The sequence below is a fragment of the Pogona vitticeps genome, chromosome 2 (genome assembly GCF_051106095.1).
Source record: "Pogona vitticeps strain Pit_001003342236 chromosome 2, PviZW2.1, whole genome shotgun sequence".
Taxonomy (NCBI): Eukaryota; Metazoa; Chordata; class Lepidosauria; order Squamata; family Agamidae; genus Pogona; species Pogona vitticeps.
Window position 1 is genome coordinate 206,310,613 of NC_135784.1, and position 13,389 is coordinate 206,324,001.

A 13,389-nucleotide genomic window follows, 5' to 3' on the forward strand; every position below is an offset into this window, starting at 1 on the left:
AATGTGTTGGATTTTTTTTAACATTATTTGGTAATTTGAGGCAAGGTGGAATTTTTTAAATTATTATTCCAAATGTAATATCGGACTGCAGTGTCTTGAGTGTTGCAGTTTAATGTAGCAGGTTGCAAGGGAAGCAACATAAATCCTATTTGTATGAACATGAAGATGCATTTTAAAATGTCCTGTGGGACATTAGGGTCCTTTCTCATTAACCCAACCCCATGGAGCAGCTTCCATGCCAGGATCCAGCTGTCATGTGACCCCTGGATGTAAGATGAAAGCAGCACGGAGCCCAACCTGTCTAGCCCAACAATGTATGATCAGGGAAAGCAGTAATATTGAGAGAACTGCCTTCTGTTCTTTATTTACATAGAGTGCTTTATTAGGCGTTGTGTCACCAAGGTTCAAGGTAGAAGGACATGGTGCATGGAGTACCTGTTGAAATATGTTTTGGATTGTGTATTGCTATTTTAATAGAAGAATTATGTGATGTGCTTCTGTATCATAAAAAAAAGCATTGCCTCTCACAAATATGTCCGATACAGCATTGAGTCCTGTGATGCTTTGCCTACCTGCTTGCCTTTGTGGAAAGTGGTTCTTCGTTTTGCTGTTTTAGCTAATTGGTTTAACTCTTGCTTTAAAATTCATGTTCCTTCTGTGCTTCCTATGCAAATTATATAGTTCTTGGAAGCTTCCATTTTGCCTGCAAACCTTGAAGATTTACTCTAAAGTACTGTTATGGACTTTGGCATCTATGCTTTCTTTATCAAGCCTCCTGAACTGTCACATTGTATAACACGATGGGTGGTAAATCTGCTTGCTTGTGAATGCATTCCTCTGAGACCAAATTTCTACAGGAATAATTTTGATTTATTCTCCCCTTAGTCATCACACTTCCTCTAACGCACGCTCAATGTAGTGGTTTGTGGCCCATGTGTGTTTTGTGGTTGCACCTGTTGTACCAAAGAGAAGGCTGGGAGCCAGGCTCAGTTTGTGCCCTCCCTCAAGTAGCTTTCTCCTGCCCTTCTTTGTAATCATTATTCATTCCATTTGAAAATTGGATCTCATAGACTCTGTATGAAATCATCCTTCCCTTTTCAGATTTTATTCTACAAGGTATAAAGAGTCAGTCTCTTAGTTTGCCTGTGAAATTTTCTCACCAGTGGAGAGAAATACGAGAGAGGCAGAAGTATGTGTGAGGAAGCATGTAGACCTGAAGCTACCTCTTTCAGGGTATAATCTTGGATTGGAAGGGAAAATATATGAGCGGGACAAGTGCTTTCTCTAGCAGTCCTCCATACAATGTTATATAGTTTGGTGCCTATATGTTTTCATTAGTATAAAGGTAAGAGGTTTATTTTAGTAACAGTGCAGTTCTCCACAGTAGACATAGAGGTGTTTTAGAGCAGTGGTCCTCAGGCTTGGGCCTCCAAATGGTCTTGGACTTCAACTCCCAGAAATCCTGGTGGTGGTGAAGGCTTCTGGGAGTTGTAGTCCAAGAACATCTGGAGGCCCAAGGTTGGGGACCACTGTGTTAGAGGACTGCCCTGTTAAGTCTTAAAGTGAGATAACTTTCACGATGGATGCTATTTCACATCAAAGTTCCACCGTAGACACTTTTACTTGCGTGTCACAGACACTTCCATGTAGGCCTTAAACCCTGCTTTTGATACTTCTTTTTTCCTTGCGACATAATTCCTTCCTTCCTTCCTTCCTCCCTCCTGTAGCACAGTTTCCATCTGGCTTTGCAATGTTCGCTGTACATGGTATTTTCAAGTCTTCTCATTGCAAATCTACTCTGACCCATTGCAAATCTTCTCTTCATGGTCTCTGTGAATTCATGCATGTGGGATATTTTATTATATAAAAGTTATTTTGGCTTTTAGGGGAAGACTTTTCTCCTCTGTCAAATTCTCTTTCAGAGAGATCGTTCACGACTATTTTAATTTACTCTGTTTTCCCACCTCTTCGTCTGACATCAGCATCCTGAAGGAGCATGTAAAGTTCCTCAACTCTGGCCTTGTGACCTAAATTGCACACAAGGTTCTTCATTTTGCAATTTAGGGTTAACAATTTTTTGTTAATGGATATTGATGTCTGTTCCACCCACCCCCAAACCCCCCAAAAACCACAATTTCACATGAGCACTGGATCTTGCTGGTGGTGTCCACTTCAGCCCATGGCATCTCCTTTTTTTGAAGACTGCAGATTGACTTGTTTTGCCTTGGGTAGAACCTGCTCACTCCCTACACGGCAACCTTTCCCTAGTGACCTCACTGTGGGTTTGGAGTTACAGCCTTTTGCAGATGGTGAATCAATCAAGCATACCATGTGTTGGCTTGTACAAGTTACTTCGGTGAATTACAACTCCCAGGGTTGGCCAGCCAGCAGAGTCGCTGGCTAGTGGATGCTGGGAGTTGCAATTCAGAAAGTAACTTTTCTGAGCTCTGGCCGTGCAGAAGGAGTTGCTGCCAGAGGCAGAAGAAGACAGCTGCCTCCCTGCTGGTGCCAGTTGTGGGTTTTGGCCCAGAGACCATTGGAAATAGAACAGTTTAAAGTGCTTTTACTCTCTTTTTAGGACCACCCAGAGGAGGAACACACAGGATTCTCACTGTTGAGTTTAATAGGACAAGAAAGATTTCTGCCCCTCACCTCCCTTTCCTTCTTCTTTTTTTTTTCTCTCCTGTCGTCTTGTGAGCTGATGACTTGCCTGTTATTTCGCTCACCCAGGTGAACATGCCTACAAATGCTCCTCGTGCTCATTTTCCACCATGACAATCAGCCAGCTGAAAGAGCACTCCCTGAAAGTGCATGGGAAGGCCCTGGCACTACCAAGACCACGCATTGCCAGCCTTGTCACCTCGCATGCTCAACATGCCTCCAAGAACCACACTACTGCTGAAGAAGTGGAAGACTCTAATGGTAAGAGGCACTTCCAAAAACCCTCCCAATAACCCACCTATAGAGAGGAAGAGAGTAATTAAATCCTCCTCTTCATTGGGGGATTAAAAAAAAGGCAGCTGAACCAAGTAATTGTACATCTTGGCCCAAATCCTCTTGCTTAGTTATGCTAGTGTAGCACACATTGTGTCATGTTTGGAAGGGAATTGCCCCAAGTTAAGAAATTCCCATAGACAGTTTTTCAGTGCCATACTGAGTTGTCAGTTACGCCATTTGCATAGCTACGCAAGAGGATTTTGGCCCTTCTAGATACCCTTTCTAGATAATTAAATCACAGTCCAATCCAAATGGATGTAAGTAAGCTCTGGAAGAGCTTTGCTCATTCATAGTCTGGCATTGTAACTGGTGTGTTAATTATTTTGATTTGTCTACATTTCTCATTGAGTATCTTCAGATCCTGTGTTAGTAATACCAGGTTACTTAAAAGGTGCTAAAAATAGGCATTTTCCAGCTGAGAAATACAAAGTGGACTGATTCTTGTTGTGTGAAATGTTCCATGTTTGGCTGTCACCCTTAGTATGGTAAAAGTGACTCATGTTGATGATGGGACAAGCCCATGAATTTTCTTCTGAGTAAGCCCATCTGGAGCTAGTACAGATGTGGTATCTGTCCTCTTTAGCTACAATTAGGGGATTGGCCAAGGAACTGCTGTTTTTTATTAATTAACCTGCCCCTGCAGATTCCCTGGTTTGCAAATCCTAGTAATGAGGGAATCTATCTAGCTCGAACATTTGTCATCATCATTCCTTGCCAGTTCTTGTGAAAAGTGGGAGAAGTTCAGTTCTATAACTGGCTGGCAGATTTTTCAAAGGACAATCCCTGTTTACATTACAAAATGTACAGTTAGTACATTTCGTGTCAGTTTAGTTAATTTTGATGATCTTACTTGACCTTAAGAATCTATATTGTAATCTTCCTGCAAGCTGGAGAACATCAAATGGACTCTTTCTTTAGCACAGGGGCGGGCAAAGGACTCCCTTACATGTCCATGCAAATCACAGACATCCCCAGGTATTTTGGTGGCTTCTGGATCCATCAGAATTTTTTGCGTTCAAGAAAGAGAAAGAAAGAGGGACGGTGAATTTGCATTCCTAGAAGCCTCTGGGAACAGAAATTCACCTTTTACATAGATTGCAGGTATCTGCTCTTTGTGGCTTCTGGAGGATGTAGGGAAGAAAACTGGCCATGGACCAAATGAAGTTGCCCTCCATTGCTTTAGCTCATGGTCAGGGCATCACAACCTGTCCCACTGTAACCACCATGTCTTCTAAAAAAATCCAAACCAGATGGTAGAGAGAGAGTCCCGCTCTGTAAACATTGCATTGACCAGCTCAATTTTAATAGATCCCTTTGCCACATAAAAATTGCTGCGAGGCAACAAATTTGTCTGGTGGCAATTCTTCAGAAGAGTAAACAGAGCAGATTAAACTAGCATTCCTTTTTTTAAGATAATGGAATTTTGGAGGTATATCCTCTTACTATGAATCAATGTATGGGGTTTTTCATACTAAACATTTGTGCGATAGTAGACCTTATGGATAGTAGACCTTCATGGAAGCTTATAAGCTTCCATGAAATACCATAATGGATGAAAGAGGTCCTAAGAGACTATTGGAGAAATCATATCTACATTGTCAAAATGTTCAATATTTACAAATTTTGCCCTAAATTTTACAGAATCTCCCAGTCATCATTGCCAGCAGCCATGCTGATGAGAGCTTCTGGGAATTGCCATCCAAAACCAGGTTTTCCAAGCTTTAAATATCAGTGCAAATTCCTTTTAAAAAAAATATTTTTTTGAGGTGGTTGCAACTGTCTGATAATGAGAAATCAGCTCACGTATGATCAGGAACGATGTCTCTGTTAACCAGATCAGTTTTCAAACCAGAGACAGTGTGTTGCTAATATCCACTCACCCTTTACTAATAGGTTTATTAATCAAATTATTTTTGACAATTATGGAAGCAATCTACTAAGGAGACTGTCAGAATACAGGTGTTGTGAAATAATCAAGTTGACATACACACTTGATAATGGAAGAAATCCTTCTTGTAATTTTATGGATTTTGTGGTGCTGGTCAAAGTGTTATGAATCTGATCTGTGCTTAGGGATATGATGTGCTTTTGGATTCTCGAAGGGAGTTGCGCAGCTATGTGGGAACATGGGTAGGAATGATATTACATTTTTGTTTGTAATGAATGGGGACAAAAGGAAGCTATAATAGAACCATTAAATGTTAATATGCAATGTTGATCAGTATGGTTGTCTTATGTGCGTTGTAGGGCAACCTGGCCAATGCATATATCAAAAAAGATCTGTAGTATTGTATTTAGTATGATTTCTAGCCCTCTTTTTTTACCATATGAAGCTACTTATAAATACTCTATTGGTGTTAAGCTTACAGTTTAAATTTCTTCCACTAAAATCAGTGAATTGAGCATGCCCAATGTAATTGTTCAAACAATATTAAAATAATTGTTCAAACAATATTAAAGGCAGCTTCTATTTTCTTTTTTACATTATGCTCAGGCAAAGATCTCAAAGTCATGCTTCCTTATATCCATCTCCCTCTATGAGTAACTAAGGGGTTTAAGATCATCAGGAGAGGCCTTTCTCTCGGTCCCACCACCTTCACAGGTGCACTTGGTGGGGACACAGGAGAAGATCTTCTCTGTCGCTGCTCCCAGACTCTGGAATTCCCTCCCATGGGAAGCTAGGCTGGCCCCATCTTTGCTGTCCTTCCCCAAGCAGGCAAAGACTTTTCTCTTCTCCTTAATGACTGATGGTCTGAGAAGGGTTTTCAATGGACGGTTGTGCTCAGTTGTTTTAATTGTGTTTTAATATTGATCTTAGTTACCATTTTAATATAATACTTGCTTAATTCTTTTTTAATAGTTGTATACTTACTGTTTTAGCTTTTAAATATTGGCTTTTTAGTGGTATAAGCCACCTTGAGTCCTTTTTAAAGAGAAAGGCAGGATAAAAATCTTTTAAATGAATAAATATAAATAAATACAGTATGTAGATTTCTATAGAAGCCAAACTGCTTGTGAAATATTCCTTATTCTCTCCCAGTTCTTCTGGTTTCATAATCAACTTTGGGGATGTCCGTTAAGATCCCATCTGAGCTGGGGACTCACTATGTTAATCCCCACATCTATTATCTGTCCTATGTTGTGTTTTTCCATAGGGAAATCTGAGACAGCAATGAACAAATACCCCTCTCCTGTGAGCCTGCTGTGATACCAAGGGAGGGCCAGAAACAATTACCCATCTGTTCAATTTCTGTTTCAGTCCTGTTACAGCTTACAAACAGAATAAGGATCTGGCCAGAGTCTGGGAGCCAAAGAACTCTGACAGATAGATCTATAAGGATGTGTCAGTGGCTGAAGTCCAATTGTAGATCACAACTAGAGTAGGCTCATTGAATCAGTGGGTCAACCCCTCCGCAAGTTCACTACTAGATTTCAGGCACTGTTTTCAAATCTAAAAATAATTGTTCTTCCATCATAGTATTCATTTGAATTTTCAAAGGTAGGAAGACAATAGGATAGATGTGTTACTGTTAAGGAAACAGCCTGCAGTAATTAAAGATTTGGTTCTTATGGAATGGAGAACTTGGAAAAGTTAATTAAAATTAAAATATTCCCAGAATTCCACAGACAGCATGGCATGCTTCCAGCTGGGAGATTTTGGGAGATGTCATCTAAATAGATAGGTCAGTGCTCTACACTAATGGTTCCCAGCCTTGAGTAACCCAGGTGTTCTTGGACTACAACTCCCAGAAATTCTGACCGGCACAGCTAGTGGTGAAGGCTTCAGAGAGTTCTAATCTAAAAACATCTGGGGACCCAAGGTTGGGAACCACTGCTTGACACCATATATTATGTCTGAAATTCAAAGAATAGGTCAAGTGTCATTGTTAGAGTTAGAAGTTGTACAAGGTTGCGTAGCTGTTATATAAAAGAGTGATGTGGGCAGACCATTCTTCATGTTGCATCATTTATACTGCTTTTGTTAGCAGAAGAATCTCAAATAGGTTGCTAGAACAGGAGTCTTCCCCCTCTGTTTTAGCACAAAGAGCTCTGCAGTTTGAAGTTTGGAAAAGCAGTTAGTAATATTAGGAAAAATATTCTGGTTTATGTGGGTTTTTTGGCTTTGTGTGTGAGAGAGAGGGAGAGGGAGAATTTTTGTCAGAGGATGAGCTTGAAAAGTTTACTTTTTTGGACTACAAGACCTTGAATCCCCAAGCCAGCATTGTGTTGGCTTGAAGATTCAGAGACTTGTAATTCAAAAGTAACTTTTCCATGATCTGGACTTCACAAATCTAAGAAAGTTAGCTTTCGACCAAAAAAGTAGATAGAATTGTGTACACAACTCTATAGGATCTTACAGGAGTCTTGGTGGCCCATGTGTCAGTAGGAATTTAACCTCCAATATGTAAAGAAAGATAATTAGAAGAACAGAGAACTACTGCCTGGTACTGAAACAGATATTTAAAGCAGAAAGTCTTGCCCCATAAGCTTCTAGATTTCAAATTCATACAGAATGCATTGGGGAGATTTTCAGGAAAAGTTGTCAAAGAGGTTATTAATGTTTCCTTTTTTGATTTATGGCTACAAAATTCCTGGGGGGGGGGAGCTCGTATGCAGAGATGATACCATGTCATCCTACTTTGTGTTTTATAATGTAGGACCAGTGTGACAGCTGTGTTCTAATTTATACTTTTTTTTAGCATCTTGCTTCAGTATAAAAGACTTGCTTTACAGTCTTGCACTGTGTTTTATGAATTTAACTTAGCAATTCATAATTTTTATGTATTCAAAGGATGATATGCAAAGTCCAAAATAACATGAATATTTTTATTATACCAGTACAAAATTCATACAGTAACTTGGAGTGTACACATTAGAGAATTGTAAAAGGGAAATGAATTTTTAACTTTTCTTTCACTTTGAGTCTGTATTTGGAAAAGAGAAATTTTGGAGATCATTAGTTTTTCAGGGATGGATCCCATAGCAATTAAACTGCCAGCAGTGCATACCTAAGTTTGTAAAGATACCAAGAAGAGCACTCTGTGTGCTTACCTGTTCTAGATGCTCAGACACTTCAGTTGTGGTTCGAAATGCTAGTTGAAATGTGGGCACCTGATGATACTTAGAAAGGAGAGGGAATTGGGTTTATTAGAAATTGTTCTAGCTATTAGGGCCCTCCAGACGTTTTGGGTTCCATTTCTCGTCATCCACTGCAACAACCAACACAAGCTGCAATTGAAGAGACTGTTGTGTAGATATCTTGGACTATTTTGTAGTTCCAGATATCTGGAGGGCTCCAGGCTGCCTGCCCTTGCTTTAAGTAGTGTTTGCCTTCAGAGACTGTTGAGAATCAAAACCAGAAACTGGGTGCATTGTGTTTCTTCCTCCAAGTGTATTCTCTACATAAATTTACATGCCACTGTTCGCTTAGTAGCATTCCCATACCAGCCTCCTTCCACAGACTGCTAAACCTGTTCAAGTAAGTTTAAAAATCAATTGCCATTTGATGTGAATGGAAAACTACTTTTTTAAAAAAAAAATCCTGCTGGCAGATGTAATACTGTCTGAACCTGATTGCTTAACCAGACTTAGTCATCTGGGAGAGCCCTGCATACTTTTACAGCCCGCTCCCTTTGTATGTACCGTCTCCTCCATTGTTCAGTTTGAGAATGATCTATGGTTCCCAGTGTGGTTTAGTGAACAGGGTGATGGAATAGGACTCAGGATACCTGGGTTCAAATGCTGGCTTGGTCATGGAAACTCAAGAGATGTGGGGATGGCACTAATAAATGTAAACTTGTTAAATATCACACTTACCTGGAAAACCCTGTCACAGTTGCTATACATCTGATGCAGTTTGATGGTACATAAGACATACACATGGTAGCCTTTGTATTTGCACTGGTACTTCCACTGCCCATAGTTGGGCCAAACCACACTTCGCATTTGTGTTTAGAAACAAGTTTGCAAATGATCATTTGTGCTTTCTATGATCAGTATTGTCATCAGATTATGTGAGGCACATCTCTTAACAGAAAGTTATGTGTGACATTAAAAGGGATACACAAGAGAAAAGGGAAGATGTGTATGCACTGGATGCAAAGCTTATGCCAAATAAGACTTATTAAATTTAAAGATGCGACAACAGTTTCTTGTTTTTGCTTCTCATCAGCTGTTCCCTGAAGCTGCTAACTTTAAATCTAGGCTGGGATTTTTATTTAAAGCACTAATTTTGAGATTTCATGCAACTGCGTTCAAAAGTAAACCTTTCAAAATGGCAGCATGTGTCAATTTCTCTTTGAAAGCCCTCCTCAAAAAAAAAAAAAACAAGAACAACACACACACACATAGAGAGAGAGATTTCTCTGCTACATTGCAAAGTATAGCTCATGAATGGAAAATCAAAAAACAGTGGGGTGAGTTCATACATGGGTCGTGCCCCTCCCTGTGATCACATTCCCTTTCTTCTAAGTTTGATGACCCATGCCAGTGTTTGGCTGCCTTTCTGTAGCCAAGGTTGCCATGCCATTTGCTCCTTTGTGGTCTCTGCTGAGGAGGTGCAGCAGACATATTGCTTGAGGGTGACCCACAAGTATGAATCCCACATTTCTGCCAGGAGGTTGCCTTAAAACATTAAGATCAGGTTCTAGAAAAAGGCATCATTAGCATTTGCAGGTTTGCTTGTTGTCTGTGCACTGGGAGTGTGGCATCCACAAATGAAACTAGAAGTACCTTAAAAGGGGAAAAAACATGACTAGCTTAAAGGTCTGCTGTTGTCCACTGATATGATTATTCCAGCTGAAGGTGATAGGTTTGTAGGTGCAGGAAAGAACTTCCCTCAGTCTGTGTGCTCTCCATCTTTACATGTAGGAAAATGTGCAGTCAATTGGTGCTTTAAAAAAGAAACGAGAACCATCAACGTTCTGTTTCAGGCAGGAAGAAATGATTTCTTGATTTCTGTCTCAGTTTCTGTGCTTACTATTTGCGTTCTCGTAGAACGTTTTCTTGGTTCTCTACGATCCAATCTGCTGCAAAAATAGCTTTTTTAAAAGAACAGAGTGACAAAAGGTGGTGGTGGTGGTGGTGGTGATGATGATGACTGATAGAAAGAATGACCAATACAAGTCCTCATTTATGTTGAAACTTGGTGATCAAGCTCTCTTACACTACAGAGGCCAAGAAAAATATTTGTCTGCTCTGTATGCAAACATAATGCCAGTAATGTTTAAAACAGAAGCTTCTGAGTCTTCTCCCCCCACCCCTCTGTTCCATTCCATTTTATTTCATTGTTTTGTTTTCAGGGACTTTGTTCCAACTTTTCCTTGTGGCAAGAGTTAATTTTTATTCCTAAAAAGTATCAGAAGAGGAAGTGAAGAGCCAGCAGAGGGCAACAGAAGCAGACTTTTGCCCATATCTTTCCAACATAGTTCAGTAATTGACTGGAACACCCAAATCTACGTATTTTGTCTCCTTTCAGAGGTTTGAGGTTTCCCTTTTTTGAAAGCCATTTTACCATGAGGAGGCTGAAAGAAAGGCCACTTACTGCGATTCATCAAAGCTAGGCCTGATACATACTTTTCTTTGGAGTGCTGCTTTCTCTTAAGCTCTCTACCCACAGGGGTTTTGCACATTTAATGGGTGCACCTTTAGCCACTAAAATCTCTCTAGACTTACAACATGATTTGACTGATTTGATCATTTTATTTTACATATTTTTATCACACTTTTTAAGGCATTTATCTTCCTTATGGATAAACTTCCTAGAGGTCAACTGGAGAAAACAATAAAATTTTATTTGAAAAAACACAGTTTATGTGCATTTGAGGTTATAGCAACAGATAAAGACAGCAAGTGACTGTAGTGCAGTAAAAATCACCTAAAATAGTTTTTTAAAAAAAGGTTAGGGCTTTTTTTTTTAAAGGCAAGTAAAGCAGGGGTTCATATGATGTCTCTCTCAGGAACTATACCACAGAAAGGAGACCACCATGGAGAGGGCCATGTGTCTGGTTGTTACCACTGGAGAACCAGAGAACAAGCCTCAGAATGCTTAGGGACAGAAGCAGAATCATAGAACTAAAAGGAGACCCAGGTCTTATTAGGTCCAACCCTCTGATAAATCAAGAAATCTACATCTGAAGCATCCATGATACATTACCATCCAACCTCTATTTAAAAGATTTCCATGAAGGGAGAGTGCATTACCATCTTCTGAGGTAGAGTTTAGGCAAAATCATGTTATTTGTATCTAGTGTTTCAGATCCTACCCTCAGGAGATGCAGAAAACCAACTTGCTCCATCTTGCCCAGGGCAGTGCTTGAAATATTTAAAGATGGTTATCATACCACACCTTGACCTTCTCATTTTGGACTAAATGTATCCTGCTTCTTAAACCATATTTCGCAGGGCTCAGTTTCTAGACTTTCGACTATGATGCAGTAGTCACCCTCTTCTGGACACATTCCAGTTTGCAAGTAATCCTTCTTAAACTATGATGCCCAAAATTGGACATAAAATTTCAGATGAGGCTTGACCAAAGCACAATAAAGTGATACTGTCACATCCTTTGGTCTCTGTTGATGCAGTCGTTTTCTCTCTCTCTCTCTCTCTCTCTCTCTCTCTCTCTCTCTCCCTCCCTCCCTCTCTGCTACAGCATCATACAGCTCCACATGAATGATCTTCATGTTTTTAATGCATGTAGCGTGTTTTGCATGTAGATGTGTTGGGTACCTGAATGAGAAGGGGCAGAAGGTAGAATCTAATTAGATAGCCTTAATTCCTTGCCCTGCCTTGCTTGTAGGCAGATATTTGTTTTGTCTAATTTTGTCTTGTTTTGGTAAAAATAGATGGGTTAAAGAAACTGAAAAACAACTGAAAACCTAGGGAAAAAATAATCTCTACTTATACTTCCCTTTGGAACAAAGCCTTTGAGTGCTGTGTGTAGTGTGCTCTCTCTAAGTGTGTGGAAGCCCTTAAGTATGTGAAAGAACTCTCAGGATGGTGGTGTCGGGCGATTTTAAGATGAGTGTATCAGCTTGGGATATAGCATGAACTCACTGTTTTAACAGCTGTTGTAAAATACTTGTGCTGTATTTCTGCTTAAATGATAAGTTATGTAGATCTTGAATCTTTTGATAGGAACACCCAGGTGGCAGCAAACTTATAGGAAATCTCACTGGTTGTTTTTTAAACAGAAACCGGTAATTAAAAAACATAAACATTGCAAATCTAAACACAAGCAAAATATACAGCTATTTAAAAAGATAACAATTTGTGTTACATGTGTGATTTCTAGAGTAAAATTATTAGGTTGAATAAAATCTACAAGCGTACCTTGGTTTACGAATGCAACATGTTCTACAGGATGTTACATAATGAAAAAAATTAATAAACCAAAACGCGGACTGCCATAGGCACAGGGGCGGTGCTATAAAACTCCAGGAACAATGCATCCTGGGGAAACTTTCTTCATACTCACCCCCCCAAAAAAACCCGTACTGTAAACTGAGGCATTATTTTCAATGGATTTTGCTCGTAAACTGAAAATTACGTTAACCTAGCGTTCGTAAACTGAGGTCCGACTGTACAGCAGTATTGTAGTTTCACCCTAAACAGGAACAATCGTCATAACTTCTTAAGAATACGATACTACTAATTATATTTGTAAGAATATTAATTCTTTGGGAGAAAATCAGTGGAAATGCTATGAGATACAGTACAGTTGACCCTCGACTTACAGACGGCTCCACTTACAGACTTTTCAAGTTACAGACTTCTCTGGCTGCAAAATTTAGGTTGAACTTGCAGCCAGAGAATCGACCTACAGACCAGAAAAAAACCAAAATGGAACAAAAATGGCCAGTTATGGCATTAATTGGTTTTCAATGCATTGTAGGTCAATGGAGCCTCGACCTACAGACTTTTCGACCTGCAGCCACCGTTCCAATACGGATTAATTCCGTAAGTAGAGGGTCCACTGTAGTAAAGGATCATTTGTACAGCAATCTATTAATAAAAGTCACAACTGCCTCTTTCCTGCGATTTGTGTTCTTGATTATCTTTTCAGGCTTGCTTCTTTTTCTCCTTCTGAAATCCAGTTCTGTGACGCATGTTGTGTAAGGTTGATGATGTCAGTCGCAGCAATTTTTTGGAAATTAAAAAAATTCTCGTTCACGCCCCGAGGCTCCCATGTGATCCCTTGTGTCGTCAGAAAGCTGTTGAGGGCTGTGCAACTGAGCCAGATGTTTTTAATTTCAGAAAATATACCAAATCATCCTGGCAGCAACAATGTTGAAAATGTAAATATGACCCCTGTCCCTACAGCCCCCCACATCATCCCCACAATGCAAATGATCCCATGAGTGTCTTGGTATCTTCTTGGGGCGGGGGGGGGGG

At 39.9% G+C, this 13,389-nt stretch overlaps 1 protein-coding gene across 12 annotated transcripts in view; it reads left to right on the forward strand.

Moving 5' to 3' along the window:
* The window catches only part of ZNF462 (zinc finger protein 462), a 158,149-nt gene that overhangs the window by 94,563 nt on the left and 50,197 nt on the right, over positions 1 to 13,389 (forward strand). For 7 of the 12 annotated variants that reach the window (XM_072991988.2, XM_020805038.3, XM_072991990.2 and 4 more), the window contains exon 7: positions 2,731 to 2,922. The exons of the other annotated variants lie outside the window; for them this stretch is intronic. In XM_072991988.2, the coding sequence (XP_072848089.2) occupies positions 2,731 to 2,922 (192 nt within the window). The remainder of the gene's footprint in view (positions 1 to 2,730; positions 2,923 to 13,389) is intronic. 12 annotated transcript variants of the gene reach the window in all.